This window comes from Lithobates pipiens, unplaced genomic scaffold, assembly GCF_037356315.1.
Source record: "Lithobates pipiens isolate NorthernLeopardFrog02 unplaced genomic scaffold, aLitPip1_a1.2 Scaffold_47, whole genome shotgun sequence".
Taxonomy (NCBI): domain Eukaryota; kingdom Metazoa; phylum Chordata; class Amphibia; order Anura; family Ranidae; genus Lithobates; species Lithobates pipiens.
This window is the reverse complement of record NW_027507871.1, coordinates 1,480,039-1,497,945: the sequence shown is the minus strand read 5'-3', so window position 1 is coordinate 1,497,945 and position 17,907 is coordinate 1,480,039. Positions and strand designations below refer to the sequence as shown.

Sequence of the window (17,907 nt, the reverse complement as noted above, 5' to 3'; positions counted from 1 at the left end):
GGACAGGAAATTTACACTGTTATACAAGCTGTACACTCACTACTTTACATTGTAGACAAGTGTCATTTCTTCAGTGTTGTCACATGAAAAGAGAGAAGATTTACACAAATGTCACTGGGGGGTGTACTTACAATTGTCAGATATTATATATGTGTCACCCACTCACATATGTCCTCCTATAAATGAAGTGTCGGGGGTTGGGAGGACGCACACACGAGCACAGAGATACAAAGCTCAGTTAGTAGGAAATTTTTACTGATTGAAGAGGAAACTCGCGGTGTAACCTAAACGCAGGACAGCTACTTTCTGGGTCATGAACTGAAGGTGAAAAGTCTCTGTTAGACACGCGTGTTGAAAAAATTAAAACAAGTTCACAGTGAGATATTGCAGTTAAAAGTTTAATCCTATAATGATAATACATAGAAAACCGTTCAGCACAGGGAACATAAATGAAGCATAAAATAACATGTTACACGCATGGCACATGGATATAATTCATACAGGAACATGTTACACGCATGGCACATGGATAGAATTCATACAGGAACATGTTACACGCATGGCACATGGATATAATTCGTACAGGAACATGTTACATGCATGGCACATGGATATAATTCATACAGGAACATGTTACACGCATGGCACATGGATATAATTCATACAGGAACATGTTACACGCATGGCACATGGATATAATTCATACAGGAACATGTTACACGCATGGCACATGGATATAATTCATACAGGAACATGTTACACGCATGGCACATGGATATAATTCGTACAGGAACATGTTACATGCATGGCACATGGATATAATACGTACAGGAATGTCAGGCTACAAGCAATGCACAGTGACAGCGGCAGAAAAGGCCTAAACAAGGGCAGATCTATACATTCATTAATACATTTATTTAGGGAGAGAAGGGGGGGGGGGGGGGGCAGAAGCCAACCGAGTGTGCTGCAGGCCAAGGGGCATGCTGATAGGAGGAGAGAGCAAAATGAGCAGAGAGAAGGGGTTATCACTCTTCTGCTGCTCCTTCACTTTCCATTCAGCAGGTGTGAGGAACATCATGCTAATGTGCGTGTACGTAGGTATCCCCACTGTCAGCGGTGTGTATAAGCATGAAGTCTAACTGCACATGCATCATTATTTACATATATGAGCACACACACGCATGTCTGCTGCCGCCAAGCAGGCTGATAAAACCTGAACTCTGCACAAGCTTCTTGCTGAATGGTCTTTAGTCTTGGCTCCTGTGATCCTGTTTTATTGAGGCATCTGACCTGCTCTCGTATTACCCTTGTCTGCTTATGGTCGCTGTCTATCTCTACCACTGACCTCGGCCTGACCTACTGACCTCAGCCTGACCTACTGACCTCGGCCTGGGCTACTGACCTCGGCCTGATCTCCTGACCTCGGCCTGATCTACTGACCTCAGCCTGGGCTACTGACCTCAGCCTGTGCTACTGACCTCAGCCTGGGCTACTGACCTCAGCCTGACCTACTGACCTCAGCCTGGGCTACTGACCTCAGCCTGACCTACTGACCTCAGCCTGGGCTACTGACCTCGGCCTGATCTACTGACCTCGGCCTGATCTACTGACCTCGGCCTGATCTCCTGACCTCGGCCTGACCTACTGACCTCAGCCTGGGCTACTGACCTCAGCCTGATCTACTGACCTCAGCCTGGGCTACTGACCTCAGCCTGATCTACTGACCTCAGCCTGATCTACTGACCTCGGCCTGATCTCCTGACCTCGGCCTGATCTACTGACCTCAGCCTGTGCTACTGACCTCAGCCTGGGCTACTGACCTCAGCCTGACCTACTGACCTCAGCCTGGGCTACTGACCTCGGCCTGATCTACTGACCTCGGCCTGACCTACTGACCTCAGCCTGGGCTACTGACCTCGGCCTGATCTACTGACCTCGGCCTGATCTACTGACCTCGGCCTGATCTACTGACCTCGGCCTGATCTCCTGACCTCGGCCTGATCTCCTGACCTTGGCCTGCACTACTGACCTTGGCCTGGACCTCGCTTCTGCCCAGTGAATTTGTACGTTGCTGCCCACTTGTTGCCAACCTCTGCCTGTACCTGACTCTGATCCTGCCAAGGACTTGGTGTCTTTCCACTAGGCCTGGCTTAGGATGTGACTCCACCATTAGTTGAACTTGGCACATCCATGGTACACTGCCAGCTGGACTTCTGCTCACCTGATACCAGTGTTTCCAAGCCCACAGTGTTGGCACTTGTGCCATTTGTTCATCCCTGCAGACCCTGTCTACACCTCCGGGGGGGGCTAAGATGGGAATTGCACCACCCTCCTCATATTAGGCTTCTCATACAGATCCATGGCAGCAGGCTGAGGGTGGAGGGAGGACACCACAGAACTGCTCAATTGTAACCCTGACTGTGCTGCGTGGCAGAGCTTTTATAAATCTCAGGACTGGATGGACAGAAATAAAAATCCTTTGGCAGGTAAACCATTTCTCATATTTGTATTTCACCTGTGCAGGTAGATGTTTGATTGGCGTTCAGCTTTTGTGTATACTTTGTACATGAAACAAAATGGCTTACTCTGCCATTGGACATTTACGGGTTTTATTTAAAGGGGCACTCTCACTTGTCCCATTCAGGACAAAGTACCCTGGTCCACGTCTGCCCATTTCTCCAGAGACAGTCAATATGGTGGCACTGAACCTTTAGGTGGAGGTTACTTCATACATAGGATTGGTTATATACTGATACTGGAATAATGGGGCTTCTGGGTGATATGCTGACTGCCTCCGTACACAGAGGACATGGAAACCTCGGGATGTGAATGCAATAGTTGGACCAGAAAATTGGATTACCTCACCAAAATGTCTAAACTTAATAGCCAACGCGTTTTTGGGCCACACTTTGGCCCCTTCATCAGCTCTTCAGAGAGTGGCTGTTGAGGACCTACACCGCACATACCAGTTACCTTTTTATGTTATCCAACTTTATCTACAGTCCGAATCTCTGACAATTCTTGAAGCCTAACTCTGGGCAAAGCGAAGGTTTGCCCATGCGGTTCTGCTGTTCCTGAACTCCATGGGGCAACTGCTTGTTTTTGTTTAGGGGATTGAGGAAAGCTTATACTCACCCGATCCTCCACTCCACATGCAAACGGCACTCCCCCGCGATCCAGCGGTGGACTGTTCCTGACGTCTTCATGTCCAGAGCAGGTCTATAGGTGTGAGGACCAGTCCAGCACACAAGACCACTGGACTGCCGCAGAAGAGGACATGACAAATACAATCACACACATGGGTTTGGACTTGATGGACTTGTGTCTTTTTTCATCCTCACCTCCTATAGAAAAAGGGAATTGTAGGAGAAAAAGGGTCCATACATGGAACACCATAACCATGAATTACCCTAGTATCGCCCAGTAAAGTGACGGACTGTCTTGATACCAAGTTATATAAAAAAATAGAAATTTTTATTATTAAGGATAAAAAGTTTTTTTTAGAGAAAAAGAAAAACATATAAATATAAAGTTTCAATAAATACATAGTATGGTTGTAACATAAACAAATGTGTTACGGCGATATTTAGTGTCCAATTCGGTCTTTATTTTCTACTAGTTTCGCGACTTTTCTGTCGCTTCTTCAGGAGACCTTGTTTGTGTGAAATTGAACATACCATGTCAAAAAGTTATCATAACCAAATTAACAAAGTTAACAAAATTAACATAGTTCAAGATATTTGGTGTATTGTTTTATAGGTATTTGATAGCAGCATAGCACCAATTGTGAACTAGACGAAGGACAAGATCCTCCTCTGCATTTGACTATCTATATCCCGTTCCCATCTCTGCCAATCCCATGCATCTTCATCCATGTTGCATTGCCTGAAAACATTTGGATGTACTGGTATGTGGACTCTGTGTTCGGATACTGGGACACAAATGTTATGTTCTGCACACATATATTGGACATCTTCCCAGTAACAAAAAGAGTTTATTCACATAATCATTTAACGTTTTATTTTTCGAATAATTTTCTGGTAAAAATATTTTCCACTTCTGATTATTGTTTTGTAGCTGACTCTTACAACCTCCCGTGTCCGCCCCAAAGGGTGGTCTAAGCCTGGTTGGCGGGGACTGCCCTAACTCCAAGTGTTTTCTGCCATTTGATGTTTCCATAGTGGTGAGCTGCCTACTCTCTAACTCTTTCTGTAAAACAATACACCAAATATCTTGAACTATGTTAATTTTGTTAACTTTGTTAATTTGGTTATGATAACTTTTTGACATGATATGTTCAATTTCAGACAAACAAGGTCTCCTGAAGAAGTGACAGAAAAGTCGCGAAACTAGTAGAAAATAAAGACCGAATTGGACACTAAATATCGCCGTAACACATTTGTTTATGTTACAACCATACTATGTATTTATTGAAACTTTATATTTATATGTTTTTCTTTTTCTCTAAAAAAACTTTTTATACTTAATAATAAAAATGTTTATTTTTTTATATAACTTGGTATCAAGACAGTCCGTCACTTTACTGGGCGATACTAGGGTAATTCATGGTTATGGTGTTCCATGTATGGACCCTTTTTCTCCCACAATTCCCTTTTTCTGTAGTTAATATATAAGGATGAGGATACCGCATACCTTTTTGTAGTTTAGGCCGGGTTCACACTATAGCGATGCGGGAACGCCGCGAATCCGTGGCATTTACCGGCATCGCACACCTCCCGCCGGCAGTTCACACTGCCCTATGCGGTTGGCTGGGAGTGTCAATGTTATGTTAATGACACCCCCAGATCCGTCCGCATATCGCAGTGCGATCTGCCGACTCGCACAGGAATCGGATCGCATGGTGCGAACCCCCATGCGATCCGATTCTGTTGCGGACCCAAAAAAGGGTCCCGTGCGAGTTTGCTGCGGGAGCGCTGCGAATTCAGCCATACTATCTGTATACTATCTGTATACTATCTGTATACTATCTGTATGGCTGAACTCGCATCGCTACGGAGATCGGATGTGATTTGCGGTGTGAATCACATCCGGATCTCCCCCCGCAGCGGTGTGAACCGGACCTTAGGCACAATAATACAACTATCCTCACCTCCTATGTAACTATGTGTAACTATGACATCCTGCGCCGCGGCCCGGCTGGAATGGAAGTACATGTAGTACTTCAGAAAAAGGTGCTTTAAAAATCAAATAATTCATATCCAAAAACGAGGGGTGGTCTTTAGTTTAAGACCAGCTTTCAAAAGGGGGTGGACACTCTGTTTTAAGGATGAGGTGGTGGCTTTAGACTGCCCCGATCGGGGGGGCGCGGTGTCAGTAACTGCCCATAAAACTGTTGCAGCAAAGAAGAAACAAAATACTTGCCTCCCCCTGTTGGCCGTCTTGTTGAACTCCAAGGGAGAAATCCCCGGCTCCGATGGTTCCTCCCACTCACCCCCATGTCTCTTCAGGCCGTTGTAATGATATGGGGATTGGCGGGAGGAACCATTGAACATAGCGGGGGGGGGGGGGATCAGGAAATTAAAATTAAAAGGAATAAAACTCCCAGGAATGTCGGTTTCTGAAAAAACTTCATCTGCAGATTTCTCTTCAGCTGAGAAGCCAGCAGGAGAGAGATCCTTTTCTTCTTTTTAGGGAACACTTTTTGGGGAGTTGAATTTGGCTTTAAAGTGTAACTGAAGGCAAAACTTTTTGAATAAAATGGTGAAGAATTAGAAGCGATGTCTGGTGCTCTCTGTTATTGGGATTCGTTCGCTGCGATCAGAGGCGGCTCTAGGCTTTGTGAGGCCCTAGGCAAAACTTAGACATGAGGCCCCACTTGCGCCCATAATGGAAAAAATAATTCAAGCAAGTTATCAGTGGTGGATGAGACAATGGAGTCAGGGGTGATTCTGGGCTAGGACAGAAGTATCACCACTACTGGGAGGCTTGACAGGCAGGAGAAGGATTAGGTATATGACAGGAGTCCCACCATTGGATAGGGATCCTCCTTCTGTCAGCTCCTTTTCCTGTCTGTAGACATCAGAGGTGAGGAGGCAGCCAGCATCTCTCCCCGAGTTCAGATTGCAGTGCGTTGGACACCAAACAGCCCACACAAGCCGAGGGCGGGTGTGCCCACATTAGCGCCACCCTGCTGGGGAATTCACTGGAGCCACTTGGCTCAGCACCAGCAGGATTTAGCCTGGATACACAGGCAAGGTCCTGGCAATGCAGGTAATTTACCAGAGCAGAGAGGATCTCCGCTTAGGGAGAGAGACATTCCCCAAAAAGTGATGCTCTGTGTGCGGGTCGGCCAAATTAGGCAGCTGCGAGGCCCCTGTGATAGCGAGGTCTTAGGCCACCGCCTAATTTGTCTAATTAAAGAGCCGTCTCTGGCTGCGATCGCCCTCACCCCGGGGGGAATGGAAATGAGGGTAAGCCCAGGAGTGCAGAAATGAAATGGTGGGGGGTTTAGCTGAACTCACGCGATTTCACTCGCGATTTCCGGGAGGATTTCACACATCTGGGTGTGTCTCTGCACAGATGTCAACGGAAATCGCACCCCGAAATCGCCAAAAGTAGTACAGAAAGGACTTATAAATAGGTGCGGCGTCACACCAATTAGGACGGTGCCATTGCTGACAATTGCCGCAGATTTGGCGTGTAAAATCACACGGCACTTTGCATCCAATGTGAACCAGGGATACATGCAAAAGTTTGAGTTGCCACCAGAACAGGATTGAACGGGTGATGTTTGGTGGGGGGGGGGGGGTAGTGCCCGCTGGATGTGATGGGGGGTATAATACCCGATGCCGCCGGGGCTTGTGTACACCCTGGCTGCTGCCTTTGCAGTGCACTTGGGAGGAAGGGGGGGCTCAACTGTGTGGTTTTACTGCCCCCCAACCACTAGTGTAAAGGAGCCCCTGTTTTTGGTTGCAGCTTAGCAAGAAAATCAGAAGCACCATTGTAACAATATACAGATAAAGATCTTCTACTCTTTAAAGTAAATAAAAATAGAAGTAGAGAGGTCAATAATTATACAGAATGTATGATAGAAATCTAAACTATAAAATCAACGCTTCATCTCTTCTTAATCATAAACTATAGAAAGAGAAAAGAAAATCAGATATTTGACCCATTTATTCTCTATTTAGTAGACGTGTTTTGTTGTTTATTATCTTCTGTTGCTTTTTTTTATTATGTGATATTTGGCTTCTGTATCTTTATTTCATTGTAATGTAATTCTCTACAGATTATAGTAAAACTCTGACCCCACCCGCCATGTTAGTTCTTCCACAACTGCCAAGACTGCCCCAGGTTCTAGGCCCCCAAATGAGGGACAGTTGGGGGGGTCTATGCTGGTAACCCAATGCCACCCATTGAAACTAAATTTGGTGGTTGCTCCGTATCGTTCTGGATATCGGTTCCTCTCCTGATGGATTTTTATTGATCGTGGTAATCTCATTTTATCAGATTTTATCTAATTTTATCAGATTTTATCTCATTTCATCAGATGTTATCTAATTGTATCAGATTTTATCTAATTTTATCAGATTTTATCTCATTTTATCAGATTTTATCTCATTTTATCAGATTTTATCTCATTTCATCAGATGTTATCTAATTGTATCAGATTTTATCTAATTTTATCAGATTTTATCTAATTTTATCAGATTTTATCTCATTTTATCAGATTTTATCTAATTGTATCATTTTTTTTTTGTTTCAATGTTTTTATTGATTATTATTGATAAAACAAATATTGCATGTTACATACACATAGTAAAACATAAATCTGAATATCATTGTAATTATGAAATACATTGTATCAGATTTTATCTAATTGTATCAGATTTTATCTCATTTTATCAGATTTTATCTCATTTTATCAGAATTCGAGATTGGTATGGTTGGTTCTATGAATCGTTTGACCAACATTCCCAATTTGCTGCATATTATTGAATATGTTCAATTCAAAGAATGGATCTAAATTGGCAATACAATTGATTGACACCTCAAATTTATTTGGGATTTTTAAGGCAATATAGAAAAAAATTATACTAGATGTATATAAAAAAATATAAATTTTATTACAGATATCAAAAAAACATTTACAATAACAAAGAAATCCATAAAATAACAATGTTGTGCCGACATATGTATATAGCATAAAATAATACCACATGCGTAAACTTTATGCAACAGAGCAAGCGGCTATTTTTCCTACGCGTTTCGAAAAGTATGTATTAATAGTTTTTTCTTCGGGGAATCCACTATCTGTGAACACACAACAAGCAAGAAATATTTCGAAAAAAATACACTTATAAACATAACATAATACATTTAAAAGGTACAACCTTCTCCCCTTTGGCCCCGTTTTTCCCGTCTTTGGGACGGTCGCCAAAATAAGAGAAAATGCCTTTTATGGCACAAAAAAATAAGCATGTGAGTATTCAAGTATTGGGATTTAAATGTATTATGTTATGTTTATAAGTGTATTTTTTCGAAATATTTATTGCCTGTTGTGTGTTCACAGATAGTGGCTTCCCTGAAGAAGAAACTATTAATACATACTTTTTCGAAACGCGTAGGAAAAATAGCCGCTTGCTCTGTTGCATAAAGTTTACGCATGTGGTATTATTTTATGCTATATACATATGTCAGCACAACATTGTTATTTTATGGATTTTTTTGTTATTGTAAAGTTTTTTTTTATATCTGTAATAAAATTTATATTTTTTTATATACATCTAGTATAATTATTTTCTATATTGCCTTAAAAATCCCAAATAAATTTGAGGTGTCAATCAATTGTATTTACTATTTCCGGGATGATGGCAATAACATGCCACAGCTCATGAGTCCAACAAATATTCTGGATCTAAATTGTCATTTTTGGTTTGGAGTCGTCTGCTGCCTTGTGCAGTAATTATTGCTGTAATATATGAAGCAATGAGCCGAGCTCTACAGATGACCCAATTAGAATTGTTATAGAAAATATGAAGACAGGACAGTGCTGATTAATAAGTAGAACAATATACTTTGTAGTGGAAAACAATAACTTGGTCATTCGGTTAAAAACAAAGAAAGTAGGTCAGTGTGTTTTCCTTTCTTGTGTGCGTTGGTTGTATTTTCCCTTCAGGTTCTCTCGGTGTACACCACCCCATTGTGTGCTCCTTTCATACTCCTCCTTGGTGTTCGCCCCTCTCCTCATTCTCCTCTCCAGTTGGAATTTCTACGCTGAGAGACGTGGCTGCGAATGCTGGATGAGCGAGAGGACTCACCTCCTAGAGAGCGGAGATCGAGGGTCTCGTAGGCCGGCGGGGGGGTGATATCGGCCACCACCCTCACTTGGTTCTGGGAGGGGATGATGTGTGGATTGTGGCTGCTTCTTCGTTCGGTTGCTGCAAAGGAGACAGGGGTCGGGTCTCTCCCCGTCTCTTCTACAGATGGTGTCTTACGGTTGCGGTATCGATGAAGGAGAACGATCAATGAGATGGCAGCCACATCAAAAACCAACTCACCCATTTCCACCACTGAAAGGACCGAAGAGCCAAACCAAAGGCTCCATTGGCTGCCCAACAATGACAACAGCGTCACCATCTGAAAAGACAGAAGACACTTTATTACTATTAAAGACAACTGGAGAATATTGTTTTGGTACTCTCAGAATCAATTACAGGACTTCCAATGGTCCTTTCAGTATCCCTGCAGGACTTTCATGACTACTACTCTCAGAATCCCTCCCAGGACTTCCAATGGTAATCATGGAATCCATGTAAGGACCTCCAATGGTATGGTAATAGGACTACTACTCTCAGTGTCTCTGCAGGACTTCCAAGACTACTACTCTCAGATTCCCTCTCAGGACTTCCAATGGTAATCATGGAATCCCTGTAAGGACCTCCAATGGTTTGCCCAGAATCCCTGCAGGACTACTACTCTCAGTATCCCTGCAGGACTTCCAGGACTACTACTCTGAGATTCCCCCTCAGGCCTTCCAATGGTATGCCCAGAATCAGTACCAGGACTTCCAATGATACTCTCAGTATCCCTGCAAGACTTTGAGGACTACTATTGTAAGAATCCCTCCCAGGACTTCCGACGGTATGCCCAGAATCCCCGCAGGACTTCCAGGACTACTACTCTCAGAATCCCTCCCAGGACTTCCAATGGTAATCACGGAATCCCTGTAAGGACCTCCAATGGTTTGCCCAGAATCCCTGCAGGACTACTACTCTCAGTATCCCTGCAGGACTTCCAAGACTACTACTCTGAGATTCCCTCCCAGGACTTCCAATGGTAATCACGGAATCCATGTAAGGACCTCCAATGGTTTGCCCAGAATCCCCGCAGGACTACTACTCTGAGATTCCCTCCCAGGCCTTCCAATGGTATGCCCAGAATCAGTACCAGGACTTCCAATGATACTCTCAGTATCCCTGCTAGACTTCCAGGACTAAAAAAATAAGCAAAAAATAAAATAAAAATCAGCCATTCAGGAGGTGGCCGGGAAATTGTCCTTCAAACGCTGAGAAGACTCCCCCGGGGAGAGGGGCCCAATGGTGGCAAATCTTCCACCAAACCCAAATCCAGAAATGTCCCATCATTAGATGTAGCGGCTGCACTTGTTCTCCCTCTTCTTCTCACCTGGTGATCTGGCCAATAACACACCTCCTTTATTAGTGCACCCCCACTCTGGAGGGAGGAGCACAGGGAGCACCTTTGGAGAACAGCATTGTCAGTCGGGGGGGGGGGGGGTGGAGTGTTATATGGACTAGCAGATTTAAATACAGTAGCAAAATGAAGCCAAACTCCACCTAACACTCTATAAGTTGTCACAGCAAACAGTTTTATATGAATAAATAAAAGCTGATCCTTGTAAGCACCCCTGTCAGGGGTAAGGGGTTGGTCCCATCCCTGGAAACTGATGCATTTGGAAAAGAGCTTGTTCTGCTGAGAAACAGACTTACTGGCAGGATCATCGGGTGAAAATAAAGGAAAGAAAAATGAAGAAAGGAAACAAATGCAGCCGTCACCTGAACAGTGAACCCCCCACGGGATCGACCCGGCGTCTTTATTCAACCTTCCCGACTATATAACTAACTATATATCTATATATCTATACAATGTAACGATATAACAATGTAACGATATAACAATGTAACGATGTAACAATGTAACGATGTAACAATGTAACGATATAACAATGTAACGATATAACAATGTAACGATATAACAATGTAACGATATAACAATGTAACGATATAACAATGTAACGATATAACAATGTAACGATGTAACAATGTAACGATATAACAATGTAACGATATAACAATGTAACGATATAACAATGTAACGATGTAACAATGTAACGATGTAACAATGTAACGATATAACAATGTAACGATATAACAATGTAACGATGTAACAATGTAACGATATAACAATGTAACGATGTAACAATGTAACGATATAACAATGTAACGATATAACAATGTAACGATATAACAATGTAACGATATAACAATGTAACGATGTAACAATGTAACGATATAACAATGTAACGATATAACAATGTAACGATATAACAATGTAACGATGTAACAATGTAACGATATAACAATGTAACGATATAACAATGTAACGATATAACAATGTAACGATATAACAATGTAACGATATAACAATGTAACGATGTAACAATGTAACGATATAACAATGTAACGATATAACAATGTAACGATGTAACAATGTAACGATATAACAATGTAACGATGTAACAATGTAACGATATAACAATGTAACGATATAACAAGTTAATAAAACTCTTTCAGTTCCTTCCATGGAAATATAACTGGAATGTTTTCTCTGAGCTCGGCGTGTTGTGTGATGTGTGGGGAGAAGTTGGAGGTAGAGGAAGGTGGGGGAGGGGGGGGCTTATGTTGGGACAGAGAGGCCCCCGGGGCACACAGGTGGGGTTGTAGAACACGAACATTAAACAGCCATATATCATATGAATGCCGATCTCTTCCATGTCTTCTCCCCTCCCCCATCGTATCTCTTCCATGTCTTCTCCCCTCCCCCCATCGTATCTCTTCCATGTCTTCTCCCCTCCCCCATCATATCTCTTCCATGTCTTCTCCCCTCCCCCCATCGTATCTCTTCCATGTCTTCTCCCCTCCCCCATCATATCTCTTCCATGTCTTCTCCCCTCCCCCCATCGTATCTCTTCCATGTCTTCTCCCCTCCCCCATCGTATCTCTTCCATGTCTTGTCCCCTCCCCCCATCATATCTCTTCCATGTCTTGTCCCCTCCCCCATCGTATCTCTTCCATGTCTTCTCCCCTCCCCCATCGTATCTCTTCCATGTCTTCTCCCCTCCCCCATCATATCTCTTCCATGTCTTCTCCCCTCCCCCCATCGTATCTCTTCCATGTCTTCTCCCCTCCCCCATCATATCTCTTCCATGTCTTCTCCCCTCCCCCCATCGTATCTCTTCCATGTCTTCTCCCCTCCCCCATCGTATCTCTTCCATGTCTTGTCCCCTCCCCCCATCATATCTCTTCCATGTCTTGTCCCCTCCCCCATCGTATCTCTTCCATGTCTTGTCCCCTCCCCCATCGTATCTCTTCCATGTCTTCTCCCCTCCCCCATCATATCTCTTCCATGTCTTGTCCCCTCCCCCCATCATATCTCTTCCATGTCTTGTCCCCTCCCCCATCATATCTCTTCCATGTCTTGTCCCCTCCCCCATCATATCTCTTCCATGTCTTGTCCCCTCCCCCCATCGTATCTCTTCCATGTCTTGTCCCCTCCCCCATCATATCTCTTCCATGTCTTGTCCCCTCCCCCCATCGTATCTCTTCCATGTCTTGTCCCCTCCCCCCATCGTATCTCTTCCATGTCTTGTCCCCTCGCCCATCGTATCTCTTCCATGTCTTGTCCCCTCCCCCCATCGTATCTCTTCCATGTCTTGTCCCCTCCCCCATCATATCTCTTCCATGTCTTGTCCCCTCCCCCCATCGTATCTCTTCCATGTCTTGTCCCCTCCCCCATCATATCTCTTCCATGTCTTGTCCCCTCCCCCATCATATCTCTTCCATGTCTTGTCCCCTCCCCCCATCGTATCTCTTCCATGTCTTGTCCCCTCCCCCCATCGTATCTCTTCCATGTCTTGTCCCCTCCCCCCATCGTATCTCTTCCATGTCTTGTCCCCTCCCCCCATCGTATCTCTTCCATGTCTTGTCCCCTCCCCCATCGTATCTCTTCCATGTCTTGTCCCCTCCCCCCATCGTATCTCTTCCATGTCTTGTCCCCTCCCCCATCGTATCTCTTCCATGTCTTGTCCCCTCCCCCATCGTATCTCTTCCATGTCTTGTCCCCTCCCCCCATCGTATCTCTTCCATGTCTTCTCCCCTCCCCCATCGTATCTCTTCCATGTCTTGTCCCCTCCCCCCATCGTATCTCTTCCATGTCTTCTCCCCTCCCCCATCATATCTCTTCCATGTCTTCTCCCCTCCCCCCATCGTATCTCTTCCATGTCTTGTCCCCTCCCCCATCGTATCTCTTCCATGTCTTCTCCCCTCCCCCCATCATATCTCTTCCATGTCTTGTCCCCTCCCCCATCATATCTCTTCCATGTCTTGTCCCCCCCCCCCCCCCCTCCGGCAGTCTTGGTTTTTATTGGATGGATTCTTCTATTATCTCCTCGGTTTGTAACGCTTTGTAAAACGCACCGCAAGCACCATAGGGGGCGCCTGCAGGACGATTACGGTGACATAAATGACGGCGTTTGGGGAGCGGTAAAATAAGCAGAATGCTACATGGGAGACGCGTTTTTACATGACGCAAAGCGAAGCGCAGCAAACCCCGCTCACTGCAGCGCACACAACGTACCCCGCTCACTGCAGCGCACACAACGTACCCCGCTCACTGCAGCGCACACAACGTACCCCGATCACTGCAACGCACACAACGTCCCCCGCTCACTGCAACGCACACAACGTACCCCGCTCACTGCAGCGCACACAACGTACCCCGCTCACTGCAGCGCACACAACGTACCCCGCTCACTGCAGCGCACACAACGTACCCCGCTCACTGCAGCGCACACAACGTCCCCCGCTCACTGCAGCGCACACAACGTCCCCCGCTCACTGCAGCGCACACAACGTCCCCCGCTCACTGCAGCGCACACAACGTCCCCCGCTCACTGCAGCGCACACAACGTCCCCCGCTCACTGCAACGCACACAACGTACCCCGATCACTGCAGCGCACACAACGTCCCCCGATCACTGCAGCGCACACAACGTCCCCCGCTCACTGCAGCGCACACAACGTCCCCCGCTCACTGCAGCGCACACAACGTCCCCCGCTCACTGCAGCGCACACAACGTCCCCCGCTCACTGCAGCGCACACAACGTCCCCCGCTCACTGCAACGCACACAACGTACCCCGATCACTGCAGCGCACACAACGTCCCCCGATCACTGCAGCGCACACAACGTCCCCCGCTCACTGCAGCGCACACAACGTCCCCCGCTCACTGCAGCGCACACAACGTCCCCCGCTCACTGCAACGCACACAACGTACCCCGATCACTGCAGCGCACACAACGTCCCCCGATCACTGCAGCGCACACAACGTACCCCGCTCACTGCAGCGCACACAACGTACCCCGCTCACTGCAGCGCACACAACGTCCCCCGCTCACTGCAGCGCACACAACGTCCCCCGCTCACTGCAGCGCACACAACGTACCCCGCTCACTGCAGCGCACACAACGTCCCCCGCTCACTGCAGCGCACACAACGTCCCCCGATCACTGCAGCGCACACAACGTACCCCGCTCACTGCAGCGCACACAACGTACCCCGCTCACTGCAGCGCACACAACGTCCCCCGATCACTGCAGCGCACACAACGTCCCCCGCTCACTGCAGCGCACACAACGTACCCCGATCACTGCAGCGCACACAACGTACCCCGATCGCTGACATGCGTTTGTGAGGCTTTATAAATGCCGATGAAATGCCCGCTGTTGGCGCTCGTGTAAACCTGACCGGAGACCGACCAATCAGAGGATGACAATCGTGGATAGAATCGTATCGATCGCTCGGGGGTGACATCAATGCCGCCTGCAGTTGGAAACCCCCTTTAAGCGGTTGTGTTGCTGAGGGCCCCATGGAGTTTTCAGCACAGGAGGTTATTGTGAAGCTGCTCGTCGTTCTATAAATGACGAGCGGAAACTCTTATCACTCCTTCCCACAGAGCTTCAGAAAACCGCCGCAAGTCAGCCGCCAGCTGCAGAGATTATCAGCGACGCGATCCGCCTGCGATGTGTCCTGTGGTCACATGAAGGTTTTTCACAGAGAAGACCGCAAAAGATCTACCCACAATCCCTCTCTTCTCTACACGTGAGGGTACACCTCCTCCAATCAGACGCCTCGCCTTCCTCTGCACCCCCCCGACCCCCCGAACCATTATACCCACAATCCCTCTCTTCTCTACACATGAGGGTACACCTCCTCCAATCAGACGCCTCGCCTTCCTCTGCACCCCCCTGACCCATTATACCCACAATCCCTCTCTTCTCTACACATGAGGGTACACCTCCTCCAATCAGACGCCTCGCCTTCCTCTGCACCCCCCCGACCCCCCGAACCATTATACCCACAATCCCTCTCTTCTCTACACATGAGGGTACACCTCCTCCAATCAGGCGTCTCGCCTTCCTCTGCACCCCCCGACCCCCCGAACCATTATACCCACAATCCCTCTCTTCTCTACACATGAGGGTACACCTCCTCCAATCAGGCGTCTCGCCTTCCTCTGCACCCCCCCGACCCCCCGAACCATTATACCCACAATCCCTCTCTTCTCTACACATGAGGGTACACCTCCTCCAATCAGGCGCCTCGCCTTCCTCTGCACCCCCCCGACCCCCCGAACCATTATACCCACAATCCCTCTCTTCTCTACACATGAGGGTACACCTCCTCCAATCAGGCGTCTCGCCTTCCTCTGCACCCCCCCGACCCCCCGAACCATTATACCCACAATCCCTCTCTTCTCTACACATGAGGGTACACCTCCTCCAATCAGGCGCCTCGCCTTCCTCTGCACCCCCCCGACCCCCCGAACCATTATACCCACAATCCCTCTCTTCTCTACACATGAGGGTACACCTCCTCCAATCAGGCGCCTCGCCTTCCTCTGCACCCCCCCGACCCCCCGAACCATTATACCCACAATCCCTCTCTTCTCTACACGTGAGGGTACACCTCCTCCAATCAGACGCCTCGCCTTCCTCTGCACCCCCCGACCCATTATACCCACCTTATGTGCACCCCCGACCCATTATACCCACCTTAGGTGCACCCCCGATCCATTATACCCACCTTAGGTGCACCCCCGACCCATTATACCCACCTTATGTGCACCCCGATCCATTATACCCACCTTAGGTGCACCCCGATCCATTATACCCACCTTAGGTGCACCCCGACCCATTATACCCACCTTATGTGCACCCCCGACCCATTATACCCACCTTAGGTGCACCCCCGACCCATTATACCCACCTTATCTGCACCCCCGACCCATTATACCCACCTTATCTGCACCCCCGACCCATTATACCCACCTTAGGTGCACCCCCAACCCATTATACCCACCTTATGTGCACCCCCGACCCATTATACCCACCTTATGTGCACCCCCGACCCATTATACCCACCTTAGGTGCACCCCCGACCCATTATACCCACCTTATCTGCACCCCCGACCCATTATACCCACCTTAGGTGCACCCCCAACCCATTATACCCACCTTAGGTGCACCTCCGATCCATTATTCTCACCTTAGGTGCACCCCCGACCCATTATACCCACCTTATGTGCACCCCCAACCCATTATACCCACCTTAGGTGCACCTCCGATCCATTATTCTCACCTTAGGTGCACCCCCGACCCATTATACCCACCTTATGTGCACCCCCGATCCATTATACCCACCTTAGGTGCACCCCTGACCCATTATACCCACCTTATGTGCACCCCCGACCCATTATACCCACCTTATGTGCACCCCCGACCCATTATACCCACCTTAGGTGCACCCCCGACCCATTATACCCACCTTATGTGCACCCCCGACCCATTATACCCACCTTATCTGCACCCCCGACCCATTATACCCACCTTATCTGCACCCCCGACCCATTATACCCACCTTAGGTGCACCCCCAACCCATTATACCCACCTTAGGTGCACCTCCGATCCATTATTCTCACCTTAGGTGCACCCCCGACCCATTATACCCACCTTATGTGCACCCCCGACCCATTATACCCACCTTAGGTGCACCCCCAACCCATTATACCCACCTTAGGTGCACCCCGACCCATTCTACCTACCTTAAGTGCACCTGCCTGACACATTGTACCTAGCTTACATGCACCCCCTTGACGCTGTTGTACTTACCTTAGGTGAACCCCCCCCGACCCATTATACTCACCTGCCTTCGTGGGCAACCCAGGAGATTGGTGCCTCCCCAGTCATATGACAGCTCTCAAGACCCCCACATCTACAGTGCCTTGAAAAAGTATTCATACCCCTTGAAATTCCCCACATTTTGTTACAACCAAAACCATAAATGTATTTTATTGGGATTTTATGTGATGGACCAACACAAAGTGTCACATAATTGTGAAGTGGAAGGAAAATGATACAAATAAATATGTGAAAAGTGTGGGGGAGGGGCATTTGTATGGCGCCCCCCGGAGTCAATACTTTGTAGAACCCCCTTTCTCTACAAGTCTTTTTGGGGGTGTCTCTACCAGCTTTGCACATCTAGAGAGGACATTTCTGCCCATTCTTCTTCTTTGTAGAATATCTCGC

At 47.2% G+C, this 17,907-nt stretch overlaps 1 protein-coding gene and 1 long non-coding RNA gene across 34 annotated transcripts in view; both read right to left on the bottom strand.

The window, feature by feature from the left end:
* Positions 1–382: 382 nt before the first annotated feature.
* Positions 383–17,907, bottom strand: part of LOC143956926 (uncharacterized) — a 91,134-nt gene continuing 73,609 nt past the window's right edge. For 13 of the 33 annotated variants that reach the window (XR_013269990.1, XR_013269994.1, XR_013269996.1 and 10 more), the window contains one exon: positions 383–2,010. This is a non-coding gene — a long non-coding RNA (uncharacterized LOC143956926). The remainder of the gene's footprint in view (positions 2,011–17,907) is intronic. The other 20 variants (XR_013270022.1, XR_013270014.1, XR_013269995.1 and 17 more) reach the window with 20 other exon arrangements.
* The window catches only part of LOC143956976 (uncharacterized), a 66,364-nt gene continuing 57,474 nt past the window's right edge, over positions 9,018–17,907 (bottom strand). The window contains exon 7 of the mRNA XM_077467151.1: positions 9,018–9,600. Coding sequence (XP_077323277.1) covers positions 9,208–9,600 — 393 coding nt within the window. The 3' untranslated portion in view covers positions 9,018–9,207. The remainder of the gene's footprint in view (positions 9,601–17,907) is intronic.